Below are 16,526 nucleotides of genomic sequence, written 5' to 3' on the forward strand. Positions count from 1 at the left end.
CAATACAATATTAAGTATGTTATTGCACAATTTTCATGAATATTAATTTTCAAAACCCATATAGCAAAGGCTCATATTATTTGCAATACCTAAACAATAACTAAATATATTATAGTAAATTATAAACAAAATATTATAATACTTGCTGTCATTGGTTCTGTATATTTTGCCTTTCAAGTTCCAATTAAACGATGTTTGTGGTAGCAATAGATAAACAGAAAAATGAACCAACCAACTAAGTAATGTTTATGTTGGATATAAAAAATTTTTTGACCTGCCCGCACTACACATACTAGGTTCCCAGTAACCGTCTGTGGAAACCCGAGCGGGTCGGTTTTGTACAGTATTTTGTCAAATCGAATGTGCCGGTCAGATTATGTGTATGGCGCACGAAACTGTGGTTTTCTATATTCACAAAGGAACACCACTACATCTCCATCATATTAGGAGACCCTTAGACCTCAGTATGCCTCGGTGACTCGTTGCAACCGAGAGGCCAGTAGTGTGTGGTCGAGCAACCCAACTAGACTGGTTTGTGTTTTCCTTATAAGATATAACGTGTCACAAAATAATATGGAGATCGCAGTTAAATTATGTGCTTTTGCTGTGTACCTCTTGTATTTGTTGGAAATTATTGAAGCACGTGAGTTATTTCTGACTTTATTTACTTATATAATTACTCACTAACACGTAAACAGCAACAGTTCTAGCAAATAGTAGTAATATTATGAAATAACACTTATACTATTCAATTGATCTTAATTAAGTACATCTTTATCTTTATTGACTGAATTGATTCCGGGAATCCTCGGTCAAGTAAATATTTAAAGGCTTATCAAATCATCCGATTCTGGTGACAAATTATGAAACTATCAATGAATGCAGGCAATCTCCTTATTTTCTGGTCTACTTTGGTTTGGATTTACTTAGATTCCCATATTGGCTGCAGATCTGGTTTTATTGTTTACACTTCTTATCACCATAATGAATAATTTCATGTAGTTTATTGACTAATGAATTATTTGGGACTAGGAAATCGAGACCAAATGTCAAAGGTAAGTTTTGATAAAGTTTATTTGTCACAAAACTATTTACTAATATTTTGATGGCACCCAACCACTACTAAGTGTTACTTAATATAAAAATTAGCACCAAGGGTTAGATATAAATAAAAATTATTATCAATACTTGTTAGGTATCTCATAATTGAATGTAAAAAAATTATCCCGCTGTCAGTGTTTCCGAATATTAAATTAATACCGAGTACCAATTAATGTATGACTCGGCAAAAACCACAAACTTTTCGCATCAACGCGTTCACATGCTCAAAGAATTTCAATAAGCATGTTAATAAACAAGAATGACGTCATAAATCTTAAATGTAACTTCAAGAAACAGCTGAAGACAATTAATTGTAGTGTTAATTAATTGATTTCTTAAATTAATAGATTTAGAGCAGATCTTTCAATTGTTTAGATCGATTTAGGAGGGGGTCAAAAGCAGCCGACCATTTTTGCATAATAACAAATGTCTTGTTACAGAGAAACCATGCAAAGTACCAAATGGAGACGCAGGAACATGCATCCATATCTCAAAATGTCAACCTTTGATGGACCTTTACAAAAAGAAATACAAAACTCAACATGACAACATGTTTTTCCAGCAATCCTACTGCGGTAGTCCAGGAGTAGCCAAAATTAAAGTGAGTATCAAATTTTATTTTATCAGCTATTACAGTGAAAGATTTTGCTTTCAATATAATTTATGAGTTGGGTCAGATCATCGGTTGTTTTAAACTGACAGATCGACTAGACGGCTAGACTATAAAAATCTGAGCTAAAAACTGCATTCATTCGGAATTTAGCATCAAAAAGCAACAATTCGGCATTACTATACAATTTTGTCAATAATTTTCAACTACTCTAAGATTTTAAATGACGTAGAATCATTAAAACTATAACATGCCAAGGGAAACCCCGAACAATCTCGGGAAAAATACGCGTATTTTCCTATTGTATGTTTTGATTTCTGTACTAATTAACATAAATAAAACAAGTGTAAATTAAAAATTTTCAACACCCCCGACAAATAATTTTCAAATAAATAATTATGTATATCTAGGCAACGTCCATCTTGACAGCTTGACATTTGTCAATTGACACTTGAATATTATGAACCTAAGGGTTATCTAACCTTCTTTTCTACAAGAAAACTAGAAAATAGCTGATAACTTTTAAACGGCTGAACCAATTTTTTTGGATTATAGCTAAGAACACTCTCGATCAAGCCACCTTTCAAACAAAAAAAAGTAAATTAAAATCGGTTCATTCGTTTAGGCGCTACGATGCCACAGACAGATACACAGATACACAGATACACAGACACACAGATACACAGATACACACGTCAAACTTATAACACCCCTCTTTTTGGGTCGGGGGTTAAAAAACATGTCTGGCAAACTTTGCGACAGTGAACAAACAGTGACAAACTAAATACTAAAATAATACAAGGACGAAGAACTTTAACGAAACTTATGATTGCGTTCTTGAATCATGAGACAAGTGTGCATGTAAAGGAAAACAGCTTTTTCTAGTGATCTTAATAAGTTTTTTTTACATCCTTATAAGTTTGATCAAATCTTCCGTTACTAATTTTCACAATATTATGTTACGTTTCAGGTATGCTGTCCTTCACAATCTTTATGGAATAGATTCCAAGGGACTCCCGTTTTATATCCGCATTCCCCAACCAACGCCATATCACCAACGCCAGTAACAAATAACCCAGTATTCACAAACTCTGTAACTCCAACAACAGCTCCAGAACCTGTGCCATTGCCATTAGCGCGACCAGCATCTGAGGTATTGGGAACTAGGATGTTTTCAAAAGAACAAGAAGAAATCAACAGAATCTGTGGGATTGATACCTCAAGTTCCAATAAAATTATCAGTAAGTTTACATATTCATCAACATAGTCATCCCTCATCATACAAGACAGGTCCAGTTGAAGTTAGATAGCGGTGATCTGGTGTGAAATGGTCGGAGTGAAATGTACGTCTATGCCTTCTAGAAGATTTGGTGGAGTTGTGTGTTGTTGGTGTGTGTGTATTACTTGCTTTTTCTGCTCTTGGAAAAGCGGTCGATGCATATTGTATACTCCACGTAGTATTTGTCTGTTTTAGCGGATTATAACGAATTTAACTTGCAATTTTTTGTTTAACCCTTTATCATATATGAATTGTTATTGTTTTCAATTTATTGAACAAATCTTACTACTATTTTAGACGGTGACGCGGTCGCGATTGATCAATATCCATGGCTGGCTCTTTTGCAATACTCTGGAGAGATTCTCGCTTGTGGCGGAGGTCTCATTAGCCACAAATTTGTATTAACAGCAGCGCATTGCCTTGATGGAGCCAATGGACCACCGTAAGTGATCTACTTGTCAATGTCCCCTTTTGTGTCACTATTAAACTACTCTTTTTTCGGAATCATTTTAATATTGATTGGAAGCTACTTAGTCTCACTTACTTCTGGACTTAATTTAAATTTCCTTTCCACTATTCCAGGTTGTATGTCCGTCTTGCGGAGTACAATACTTCCTCTTTCCCAACTGACTATGTGGAGCAAGAAGGCGGGGGTATGGACAATATAACAGTGAAAATTATGGAAGTAAAAACATCATACCGACATCCAGAGTACAGACGTTTGGAAAAGATTCACGATATTGGTCTTATAGAGATGGTTGAAAGCGTTAAATTTACGAGCGGTAGGTAACTTATGCATATCTGAAATATACAATACGACGCATGTATAAATAAGCTTTGAACAGTAACGATGACGTGTTTAACTGTGATGTTATAGTTTTATTTTATGTAGGTATATATGTTATCTTGTAGTTAAACAGTAAATTATCTGTCAATCCGCCAGTAATTATGAAAGAACATGATCTATGCATAAAATGACAATACTTTATCTCACTTTCAGACTTTATCAAGGCAATCTGCTTACCGGACAGAAATTTCATGCCGGAATTCGAACCATCTACCAACTTTACTATTGCCGGTTGGGGCAGCATCGGTTCTGGTAAGCCAGCGAGTGAAATAAAGCTAGAGGTATCTATACCTTATGTACCCTGGGACCTATGCGAGAAAGTGCAAGGCCCCGATGTGATGGACACGCAAATCTGCGCCGGTGGAGCAGACGGAAAAGATTCTTGTGATGGCGACTCTGGAGGACCTTTGATGTATGTTTACAATGACAGATATTATGCTATTGGAGTCCTCAGCTATGGGCCTAGAACTTGTGGATCAATAGGCAGGCCGGCTACTCACACAAACGTATACAGATATATTTCATGGATAAAAGAAACTATTAAGTGGCAAAATTAGCAATGAACTAGAGGTTGGGTTTTAAACCGTAAAATTGTTAAAGGCTTAGCGTAATACTTAAGTTTTGGGTGTAAAATATGAGTGAAAATTAAGAATGATAGGTTTTATAGGAATTTATGCAAGTATTACTAGGTACCTAGGTATAACTTATTTTAAACTTCAATGTTACCCAGCGCTATACAGTTACGTGTGTAAATTTTGCGTAGGTATAAGATTTAGATAGGCAAATTTTACAGTAAGGTGTAAATATAGATAGAATTTAAATGGATTTTTTAAGAATCACAATAGAAATAAGGCAATTTTACTGATACCTAATATACTCACTAGTTATCTTATTAAGTATCTAGTTAAAATAAGTCTTACTTAAATAAAACAAACCTTATGTATTGCTTGCATTTACGAGTACCAACATTATACCTATTTATTAACTACGAAAGTTTTATCAAATGATTATATTATTGCGATGATTGTTCGTTTTTGTTTTCATGAATTTGACCCTATGTAGATTTAATGTAAAGAGCCTTTTTGCATCAGATTTAACCTAACTAGATATTATTAAAAATGTCGAACATACCTCTTGCATTTGTCGCAGCATCCGCAATCTTCTGAAAGGCGTCGAGAAACGCAGCGATAGCGACCAGCGCTGATCTGAAAAAAAAAACACAGATCTTGATCTTCTTTCTTCCTCTTCTGTTTTGTTTTATGACTTTTATCAGTGCCACACCAAATCGTCTTTTACAGTAAGTATAATTTTTATTATTGAACTGACGTTTATTCGGAACGCGCTCCATATAAACGTAATTTGATTCTTTGAATTTTAATCAATCAAGCTCAATCAAAACATATTTAATACTTCTAATGAAATGAAATGTTTAAATCCGTGTAACGGTGTAATACAAAAACGAAGTAGGTACATATTTTATATAAAAATTTCACAAACCACAGACATAGATAGTGTGTCTACAAAATTTTAAGACTGATTGGTTATTCAAATTAGAATCAAACTTCCCTTGTAAGGAGCGCACTCTAAAAAAACTCTTCTTAACAATTTTCGTTAACCTAAAACTACTTAGTTATCATAATACAAAACTATCAAATACCAATCTGCCTTTATAATATTGAATAGCAAAGATTTATCAATACGATGTTGCTCTGTCCTTCAATAAAAAAAAAATAGTTTAACCTAAGTAAGTATCTACTACTACATCTTTGAAGCCATGGATGCTAGTGGTCGATCTTCTGAATAGACCGTGGTGGCCTTCTATTCTGGAGGTCGGGGGTTCGATCCCGGGCACGCACCTCTGACTTTTCGGAGATTTTATTTGCTTAAAACGCACCGTTTTCTGTGCGTTTTAAGCAATTAAATATCACTTGTTCACATTCACTTAACGGTGAAGATAAACATCACGAGGAAACCTGCATGCCTGAGGATTCTCTATGTTTCAAAGGTGTGTGAAGTCTAATGCACACTTGGCCAGCGTAGTGGACTATGGCCGAAACCCTTCTCATTCTGAGAAAAAACCCGAGTTTTGTAGTGAGCTGATGATGGATCGATGATGATAATATTATCACTATTTCTAAGGTATGCAATTACCTATTTACTTAAGGATAGCTCAAATTACAAGATTGTATTGTATCACTACACTATAATATAATAATAAAAATGGCGCGAACTAAAATTCATAAAAAAATTGAACTTTTGGACTTGGTGTTTGTGATCGTGTATTTTAATAGAGATGACACGATGGTAATTTGGAGGCAAGAAAGTTGCGAGGACCAAGACCCAACCTGAGGCACGCTTCGTCAGGAGGAAAATTTCATGAAGTCCCAAATCTCAAAGGAGCCTTTATACGAACCGAGCAATTAGTAGAAACTGACCGACGAGACTTATCTATTTGATCAACTCAAGTTTGCTCCAAGTCAAGGATACAAACTAATAATACAGGCGTTCGGAACGCTTGTTACGTTTTATGCCTAATGCCAATTGGTTAAAAGGTTGCCTTTATTGATACACCAATTGTTGAAGCAATCGAGCATAGGGACGGCATAACGTAATTGGGTGCCATATCCGTTATAACAAGAGTCAAACAGTTTTTGACACGATAAACTAAAGAGCTTTGATAACAACATCATGCGTGGAGAAAATTACTTACCTCACTCTACAGTTAGCGGGAAACATTAGCTTTTATCGAGAATTTGACAACAGCCTTAACGGATCCGTTATACAGCTCTTACTCCAACAACAACCAAATCTAGTTAATTACAACTTCTTTCGTGATTTTTTTACACAACTACTTGAAATTTCATTCGTGGGTCAATCAGACAAAGTGCTTTCAGAAAATAGGTAATTACGAAGCGTTTATTTAACTTTGTGTATACTAAGAACCCAAACAGCTCACGAAAGCGAAGAAAAGAATTTGTATACAGTATTCACATACTTAGCTTAGCTTAGCTTAGCCATACTCACTTTAAAGCGGAGTGAAGTTTGGTTGCCTTGGATATAAACTCCTCCCACATCGGTGCACTGCTCTGTAACAATAAAAAAAAAATTATTACATACGGCCGAATAGGTATACGACATAATATTATGTAAGTACTTATAAAGAATATGAGACATACTCAAAAAGGAAAAGGACGAGAGCACAAGAGTAAGAGAGTCAAAAGTATACTTAACATACTTACAAGTGTAAATTAAAAATTTCTAACACCGGCAAACTTCATTCAAACGGCTGAACCGAGTTTCTTGGATTATAGCTAAGAAAACTCTCGATCAACAAAAAAACTAAATTAAAATCGGTTGATTAGTTTAGGAGCTACGATGCCACAGACAGATACACAGGCACACACGTCAAACTTATAACATTATATTAGGATTTATAATAGGCACTGCTTACACTATTCACTACAGAGAAATTAGAAAATATGTAAGTAAGTATAAAATTTCAAAATAGACCAATAAGTCAGTTACTAATGTTGAAGGCAATCAATAATGTTATGGTTTTTATAGACAAACATTGTTAGTCACAGCCAAAGCGTTGGCTTTAATTGATTTCTACTGAAGGGACACTTTTAAGGTTTTGAGGAGTTAAGCAATATAATGCTAAGAGACGACGTAATACAGTTGATTTTAGTATGGCTCAGTTAATTGTTTAGTTGGTAATGAACTACGTTGACCTATAGACTTACAGAAATGAGTAGCTATACAATTCATGCCAAGGGCATGACATGTCAACCGATGTTCTGTTTAACCTAAACAAATGAGAATGTTAGGAGTTTGGAAAAGTCATTATATTCTAGGCTTTCTTATAAGTAACTAGTCTGTTTTGAGATTCTACTTAAATAATAAGTAATCATATACTTAAGTGATATGCTAATACTGAGACCTACTCAAACTCTTTAGCTTAATCCCAAACCAGGGGATCCAAAAACTATTGAATATGATAGCAGTAGCACATTATCTACATTATAATAATTTTCTACGGCACAACTTTTCAAAAATTGGTTTTAATAACAAAGCAATTAGATATTTATTTGAAAACTGTAGAACAATGTGCCTACTTGAAAGTGAGTTCATATACAGAAATCCCTTAAGAAAAAACATGCTTGATGTTTTTTAGTGTAAGCGCGTATTAATATCAGCATAACGTAATTTCAGTACCATCAGGACACCGACTGGCTACAAAATTCGTTACGGCAATATTACGCCGGGAAATGACGGAAAAATTAAATTACAGCGAAGATCCTAAATGTAGGGAAGTGTGCCGGAAATAACCCAATTACACAAAAAAGGTAAAAGGATCATCGGGACTCCTCTTGATATTGTCGATGCTACGAGAAGTTGTTGAATATTTGCTTAATATTGACACTATTTTCGATAGTTACCCTATCGTGTTATTCTATTGATCTGCTCGGTTTAATGTTTACTACCCAATTTTATCCAATTCAGTTCTTCACCAATTACACCAATAAAATTCGCATACCGATGTCACATAAATTCATGCATATCAATAAATTAAAGATGAATAACAAATGCCATCACCACTTAAGAGGAGTTTATTCGTAGTGCGCTCTAAACAAACGTATATTCGCGACAGGACGAGGTGGCAATCGGGGTGGGGAGACGGCCCGCACATCCACGCGGGCCCCCGCGCAAACCCGGTGCGGGATAGCGCGGATGACGTGCGGGTATATTAACCAATCAAACTCAATTTTATTTTGTACCTACGTTCTAGGTACTAATATCTGTGTCTGTAGTTTTCCAGATTTCTGTTAAAATATTTTGTTTTAAAGCTACACGAGCTCAAGGATTTACGTACAAATCTTTACACCCATCCCATATAACTTTGAAACTAGACATTTTTAGGGAAATCTGGCAAACCACAGCCAGAAAAATAAGTTTCTAAAACGTGCCTACAAATATTATGATTTTGGTTGCTTAGTATTTTAATGAGAATGAAAATAAGTTTGTTTGTATGTATTGTTATTTTTTCAAGTAATATAAAACATAACAATACAGCTAACATCAGCAGCCAGGAATCAGAAATGATTATAACAAGTGAGAACAAAAGATGCCTCAATTTCTTTTTAGCTAATTTCTGAAGTTCTTAAGAATCCTTTTGGATTTACGTCGTTGCAAAATGTTATAATCAAGATTAACCCAATTCACAGCAAAATTAACCCAATAAATTTCCGTTAGGCCACCGACGCGGGCGCCTCGAGTTATTTTCAACCGTTATCGTTACCACGGAATTATTGCTTGGGAGTAAATGAGCAGTTGGCACCGTCATTATTCACTTCAGAAAATCACTTCTTGAGATATAAAATAATTGAATTAATAGCTCTCTGCACTAACCACTTTTATTTAACTCGACTTTATCCTATGAATAAAGCTCTACTTATACTTCTGTAAAAACGCAATCGTTTTGGGCTACAAAATATACAAGTGTAAATTAAAAATTTATAACACCCCCGACAAGTGAAGGTTACAGTAACTAGAAAAGAGCTGATAACTTTCAAACGGCTGAACCGATTTTCTTGAATTATAGCTAAGAACACTCTCGATCAAGCCAAGCCACCTTTCAAACAAAAAAAAACTAAATTAAAATCGGTTCATTAGTTTAGGAGCTACGATGCCACAGACAGATACACAGATACACACGTCAAACTTATAACACCCCTCTTTTTGGGTCGGGGGCTAAAAATATGTTCTACTTATCGGGGCGCAGAAGTTGCGACATTTTGAAAATGCTCTACAAAATTATGGTATATGAGCAAATAAGCAGTTTAAAACTTGACACTATCATTATTCACTAGAGGTAGATGAATGTGATCAGTTGTTATTCCATCTCCTGCTAACAATGTAATTGGATATGTACAGTTACCTACTTATTTTTTTTAACAAAGATTCAAGTAGATTCACTCTAAGTAAACATGAACTAAGTCGCCAAACTTCTTCAGTTATGTACAGCTAAACATCATGTAAGTGCAAAAAGTATGTAAGTATTATAAATATAATGGTTATGACACCTAACACTAGCAGTTTGCCACAGTTTGAAAATTAGAATTACGATTTTTTTAACCCCCGACCCAAAAAGAGGGGTGTTATAAGTTTGACGTGTGTATCTGTGTATCTGTGTATCTGTGTATCTGTCTGTGGCATCGAAGCGCCTAAACGAATGAACCGATTTTAATTTAGTTTTTTTTGTTTGAGAGGTAGCTTGATCGAGAGTGTTCTTAGCTATAATCTAAAAAAAATGGTTCAGCCGTTTAAGAGTTATCAGCTCTTTTCTAGTTTTCTTGTAGAAAAGAAGGTTAGATAACCTTTAGGTTCATAATATTATGTCAACAGACAAATGTCAAGCTGTCAAGATGGACGTTGCCTAAATACATAATTATTTATTTGAAAATGATGTTTTGGAAAACTCAAATACTTTGGATCGTCAGGGGTGTTATGAATTTTTAATTTACACTTGTTAACGAACATAACAGTAACTTCTAACAAACTATTTAAGTAGGTTCATATTAGTATTACGTTAATAAATGATTGAAATTATTTTCAGCTACCTGAAATATCGAACTGGATTGTTTATCAGAATTGAATGTTTTCCTCTTCACTTATTTATTTAGGTATAATATCTAGGTAACACGGCACTGCTTTCATAAAATCAAACATTGCGGTAGCCGATAGAAAGCTATCCATCGTATCTTATTAAAAAGCTTCGAAGTACTAAGACTAACACTGTTTTAAAGGTCAGAATCGATTGGCAATAACATCGTATGAATATAAGTAATATGTAAGTAAGAATAAATCAAACCCTAAACATATAATAATAAAGATCAAAATCCATTAGACATAAATAAAAGTACTAAGTTTCCTAAAGTTGTAGATATATTAAGCTCGTGAATCTTAAGAAAATGTGCAACAAAGGCCAAATTTCATTGAAATTGAACTACCAGTATTAGACTGAGAGTCAGACGTAGGCTGGAAGTGATGTTGCCGATTACGTGACTAAAATATCGATAAATTGTGGGACAGTCTCGTTCAATATCACAGTGACATGTATTTCGTGACCGAAATATTTCACAACCAGGTACATAGTCTACATGGAAATATCCTTGGAAAGTAATTCACTTAGTTTGTAACAATATAAACGGAGAGCGTCCAGTCGAAGTATCTACACCGTATATGAAATAAAGCGGTGGCCAGAGGAATTCAAAGTTTGTTGCACGTCTTTTGAAGTGAAGTTTCCTTTCGGATGGATCCGGAGAGTAGAATGTGAAAAAGTCCTCATCGTCACCGTCGCCAGGGAGATAATTAAGTGTAGCTATTCGCTCACACTCTCATGCCTTCACATAGGCATACACAAATTTTGAGACGCAACCATTGGTTGAGCACTCTCTATTCCCACACTCTCATAGTTCTCTGTACCTCTACTGGTCCAGCCGGCAGTTTGGACAAATTTGTTTCAAAATCGAGTTTCTCTGTGATCATAAAAGCGTTCAAATTCTCATCTCATAGATCAATTAAGTACTAAAATGCAACCATAAAAATATCAAGATTTAAAATTGAATACTATGTACGTATCAAAAATAACAACAGAATCATAATTCCACGGACAATTTCTCATATCGATATCGAGTAACAATTGCTCCGAGCATTCACAAACAGCTTGCGGAACGAAAGGAGCGTAGGTCGATTACGAAATGGGTTTGGACCTTTTGGGTCGATCCATCTGCTCTTATAAAGGCTGCATGCCGCCCTCGTTGCAACAAGAAATTACTACTCAAGTACTTAGTTACTACAATAAACTGAATTTTAAGTTATAATAATACATAATTTATATTCAAATTAAATACCTATTTATTTTAAAAGCACTTTTACACAGAATGTTTAGTAACTACTTGAATAAGTAAGTTTATTAGAAAGTCAAAATTTAAAACGTGTTGGTAGATTTGTGTTTAGCTAAGTTCATTCGACAACAAGACTATTAGTAGTACTACGAGTAAATAAGCACTTAATAATAAAATAGGCTTTAGTTACTTAATGGAAGCCACTGGACTGAAAACCTTCTCATCTGTAGTTGCAAGTTAGAATTATTGCTTCTCTTCGTCGAAGATTATCCTCGATTTATGGGAAAGTTCCTGGTCGAACAAATCTGGAGGTCCATTGGAGAGACATTGATCTAAAGGACCTTAAAATGATTGAAACTGTTGTCGAAGCATATCAAGGTACCTAGTAGCCAGAAACAAGGAAAACTACTGCTCCTGCTGTTTCTTCCACAAAGGAATAAAGGTATCATCATATGGATCGTAACTATAAAAGAGATTTAAAGCTTTAATAAAAATCCGATAATAGATGCCTACTTACTTTTAAATACATTATGAAACGTTTTATAAAGATGCAACTGTTATGAAACCAGAAACACTTCACCTGTATCTGGAGATATTTATGTTGCCATAAACACTACCAGATCAAAATCGGAACGTTGACCTTTAACGAAGTACTTATAACTATTTTCCACTACTTGAGTTCACGATTGTCGTAATTGAAGTACTTTGTTTATGGTTAGAAACATAATTTGAAATGGAAACAGAGGCTCGGCTACATCCTGAATCTAGATTCCTGCTTAAACTGACTGGGCTGAGTTTATAACGATTAGCTCATGGGGCAAGAGTGAAGCTTTTTAAACATTGGGCAATATAATTAAATTAAAATAAATATAAAACATAATAATAGTTAGGTATATCTAATACTTAGTTATAATATACTATCTAAAGCGCCTTAGTAGGTACAATATGTCTAAAATAACACATGCATAGTAAAACACAGTTACTCCTCAAATGCGAAGGTTGAATTACAATGTACCAAAGGGAGTCATGAGATAATTGATGCCATTGTTATAGACAATATTCAAATTAGCATAACGTTTAATTTAAGGGCCCACCATAAATTACGCCACACTATCTCAAATGTGGGCGAAAAAATCGTTTCAACGTCTTCAACTTAGGTACATTAACATCACCAATGATAGTGTTATAAAGCAGCACAAGTTTAAAATTGCTAAATCTTTGTTAACAATTTAAGAAACCCAGCCAGAAATCTTCATTATTTTTTCTAGACTTTAAATCTGTTAGTGACATACAATACATATTTCACCAAAGAGTAAAAATTGAAAATCCCCGCAAATCCAAAACCGTGGTACAATGTCACCGATGCCAACAATACGGGCACTCCAAAAACAACTGCATGAGGCCGTATCGTTGTGTCAAATGTGCAGAAGGACATAAAACTTCTGAATGCCCTAAAAAAGAAAGAAACTCACCAGCTAAGTGTGCATTGTGTTTTCTCGATCATCCCGCAAACTATAAAGGTTGCCAGGTATACCGGGAGATATTAGATCGCAAAAGGCAAAATAATAGAATACCACAACAACCGAAACCAAACCCAACAGAAAGTAGACGTACATCCAACCATGAAGCCAAAACTACATCTTCAATACCTAAACAGAATCATACACGTAGTCAAACCTATGCGGAAGCCGCTTCAACCCCTGCTCCTACAAAAGAGAACAGTGAAAACTCTGAACTCCCACAACCCGCCAACACTTTAGAAAACATACTCCTACAACAAAACAAAAAAATAGACTTTTTATTACAACAAATAAGTACCCTCCTGGGCCTTATAACAACACTCGTAGCTAAAATGCAAAAATGAATTATTTACGCATTGCAACGTGGAATATCAACGGCCTTTCAGGTAGAAAGGACGAATTAGTAGCGTTTATGGCAGTTAACAAATTGGATGCTGTACTCGTTTCAGAATCACATGTCACGGAAAGAAGCTTCTTCCACATACCAGGATACTGCACCTATCTTACTCCTCATCCAGATGGCAGTGCTCACGCAGGAACTGCAATTATAATCAGACAATATTTACAACATTCTTTGCTACAACCATATGTAACGAGTCATCTACAAGCAACAACCATCAGGGTTAAGGATCGTTCTGGCTACATCACTCTTTCTGCTACTTATTGTCCGCCTCGGCACACCATTAGCGAGGCCATGTTCTCTGCCTACTTCAAAACTCTAGGCAATCGCTTTATAAGTGCTGGAGATTGGAATGCCAAGCATACTTATTGGGGCTCCCGTTATACACATTCGCGTGGACGAGAACTCAAGATGAGCATTGATAATAATCGTTTGCAGCCACTGTCTTCAGGAGAACCTACCTATTGGCCTACGGATCCTAAGAAAAGGCCTGACCTGCTGGACTTTTTCATCACCAAAAATATTGGACATTTATATACAACTATTGAATCAAGCCTTGACAGCTCGTCAGACCATTCACCGGTTATTCTGGAAGTCAGTGCAATAATTCCCACAGCTGATCAAAGATCGGAATGTTTGTACAACTCTAGAACCGATTGGGAATCCTTTAGGGATTACCTTGACAAAACAATTAATCTAAAGATGTCCCTTAAAACTGCTGATGAAGTTGACGACGCGAGTGTATATATTACAAATGCAATCCAAGTAGCTGCCTGGCGTAACACGCCTCATATAACCCCCAAGCACGCTGGCGTATGGCTTCCTCTGGAAATAAGAAGTAGAATCAAGGAAAAAAGACGGCTTCGGCGTATATGGCAGACCTCACGCAACCAAAGTGACAAAACACGCCTCAATCGCGCCATCAAAGAGCTCAAAGAAATTCTAGTAACTACCTCAAACAACATCACAAAAAATAATCTAGAACAGATGTCTCCAACAGGTCGAGGCGAACACTCACTTTGGAATGCTACAAAGCACACATTAAAGCAACCTCAAAAACATTTACCCCCAATCAGAACTGGTAACACTTGGGCTCGCACTGATGAAGAGAAAGCGGACGCTTTTGCCATCCACCTGTCTTCAGTATTTAGACCTAATGACCCTATTGATGCAAATGACGCAGAAATCGATACGATTCTTGCACAGGACTTGCAACTTTGCTTCCCGCTAAAGCCCACTTCTCCCCGAGAAATCGCCAAGACTATTGGTTTTCTAGAAAGTAAAAAATCCCCCGGTTTTGACCTCATATCACCAAGACTATTAAAAGAGCTACCTAAAAAGTGTCTAGTATTTTTGGCCAATCTCTTTAATGCCATATTCCGAACAAGTCACTTTCCAGACATATGGAAAGTGTCCCAAGTAGTTATGATTCCTAAACCAGGCAAACCTGTGGAGGAAACCTCGTCCTACCGCCCTATCAGTCTAACACCGGTATTATCTAAACTGTGGGAAAGAATATTCTTAACCAGATTAAAACTTAGTCTAGATGAATCCAGAATAATACCTGAGCACCAATTCGGCTTTCGCCAACGACACTCGACGGTAGAGCAAGTACATAGAGTTTATCACACGGTTCGGCAATGCCTTGAAAAAAAGGAATACTGTTCTGCAGCCTTTCTCGATATTCAGCAAGCTTTCGACAAGGTTTGGCATAAAGGCCTTCTCTGTAAGATCAAGCAACTCTTACCACACTCCATGTTTCTGATATTAGAATCATACTTAAAAGATAGATTTTTTCAAGTGAAACAGCATGACGCGAGATCTGGCTTATATGCCTGCTCTGCCGGAGTACCCCAAGGGTCTGTTCTGGGTCCTATCTTGTACAACATCTTCACATGTGACTTGCCTCTTTCACCAAATGTCACAGTTGCAACTTTCGCTGATGATGCTGCCTTTCTCTCTTGCAGTAAAGACCCAGTCCAAGCAAGTAATCAGTTGCAAAAACAACTGGATGAAACAAACCGATGGTTAAACAAGTGGCGTATTAAACCCAGCGCACTTAAATCACAACACATGACCTTCGCCCTAAAAAATGGTGACTGTCCACCTGTAAAACTAGGTAAAGATACATTACCCGAAACAACATGTGTCAAGTACCTAGGTTTCCACATGGACCGACGTCTCACTTGGAAGGTTCATATCAAGCGCAAGCGCGATGAGCTTAACAATCGCTTTAGAAATCTACTCTGGCTCTTGGGAAGACAGTCTGCGTTATCCCTGAACAACAAAATTTTGATTTACTGTTCTATTCTAAAACCCATTTGGTTGTATGGTATTCAGATCTGGGGCACGGCGTGCAAATCAAACATACAGGTCATACAACGAGCCCAGAACAGTATGCTCAGGAACATTGCCAACGCTCCGTGGTTTGCTCGCAACGCGGAAATACACCAATATTTGGAGATGCCAACTGTGATCGAAGAAATCAATCAATATAATGACAAACATCGGGAGCGACTACAAAGACACCCCAATTTACTGGCAAACAGCCTATTAACTGCTAAAAAACTAAAGCGACTGAAGCGGGCAAATGTGCTCGATACTATACAGACTTGAGGGCAGTGGCCCTCCAGTCTGGTAAAGTCACCGACAACAGAACTAACCTGCTTATAGTCTGTCGACTGATTGCAGCTGAAACAACTAAAAAAAAAAAAAAAAAAAAAAAAAATTTTTCTAGACAGTCGTGGCCGATATGGTTGTACGTTGTTCAGTTGCGCCTACAACAAATAATCTAGTTTAATAATCCAGTATTAAAACATTTAACAGACACAAATTCAAATTAAAAGTCAATGATGTCAATTA

General features: G+C 36.1%; 2 protein-coding genes across 8 annotated transcripts in view; one reads left to right on the top strand and one right to left on the bottom strand.

Moving 5' to 3' along the window:
• LOC123865415 (nuclear factor of activated T-cells 5) overlaps nucleotides 1–16,526 on the bottom strand; it is a 121,964-nt gene that overhangs the window by 64,014 nt on the left and 41,424 nt on the right. For all 5 annotated transcript variants that reach the window (XM_045906421.1, XM_045906419.1, XM_045906420.1 and 2 more), the window contains exons 2-3: nucleotides 6,862–6,923; nucleotides 4,969–5,042 (exon numbers count right to left, since the gene is read on the bottom strand). In XM_045906421.1, coding sequence (XP_045762377.1) covers nucleotides 4,969–5,042; nucleotides 6,862–6,923 — 136 coding nt within the window. The remainder of the gene's footprint in view (nucleotides 1–4,968; nucleotides 5,043–6,861; nucleotides 6,924–16,526) is intronic.
• LOC123865420 (phenoloxidase-activating enzyme-like) lies at nucleotides 436–4,866 on the top strand. Of its 3 annotated transcripts, none has more exons than XM_045906430.1 (6): nucleotides 436–531; nucleotides 1,542–1,702; nucleotides 2,682–2,952; nucleotides 3,288–3,432; nucleotides 3,573–3,772; nucleotides 3,991–4,866. In XM_045906430.1, the coding sequence occupies exons 2-6, from the start codon at nucleotides 1,610–1,612 to the stop codon at nucleotides 4,392–4,394; spliced, it is 1,113 nt and encodes a 370-aa protein (XP_045762386.1). In that variant the 5' UTR covers nucleotides 436–531; nucleotides 1,542–1,609; the 3' UTR covers nucleotides 4,395–4,866. The 3 variants fall into 3 exon arrangements, with proteins under 3 accessions (XP_045762386.1, XP_045762384.1, XP_045762387.1); XM_045906428.1 differs by having other exon boundaries at nucleotides 444–643; XM_045906431.1 differs by lacking the exon at nucleotides 436–531 and adding an exon at nucleotides 758–1,055.

This window comes from Maniola jurtina, chromosome 5, assembly GCF_905333055.1.
Source record: "Maniola jurtina chromosome 5, ilManJurt1.1, whole genome shotgun sequence".
NCBI classification, from domain to species: Eukaryota; Metazoa; Arthropoda; class Insecta; order Lepidoptera; family Nymphalidae; genus Maniola; species Maniola jurtina.

Coding starts and splice junctions, on each gene's coding strand:
- LOC123865420 (XM_045906428.1), top strand. CDS start 574: ATGGAGATCGCAGTTAAATTATGTGCTTTTGCTGTGTACCTCTTGTAT. Junction 3,433..3,572: donor GATGGAGCCAATGGACCACC/GTAAGTGATCTA, acceptor CCACTATTCCAG/GTTGTATGTCCGTCTTGCGG. Junction 3,773..3,990: donor AAGCGTTAAATTTACGAGCG/GTAGGTAACTTA, acceptor TCTCACTTTCAG/ACTTTATCAAGGCAATCTGC.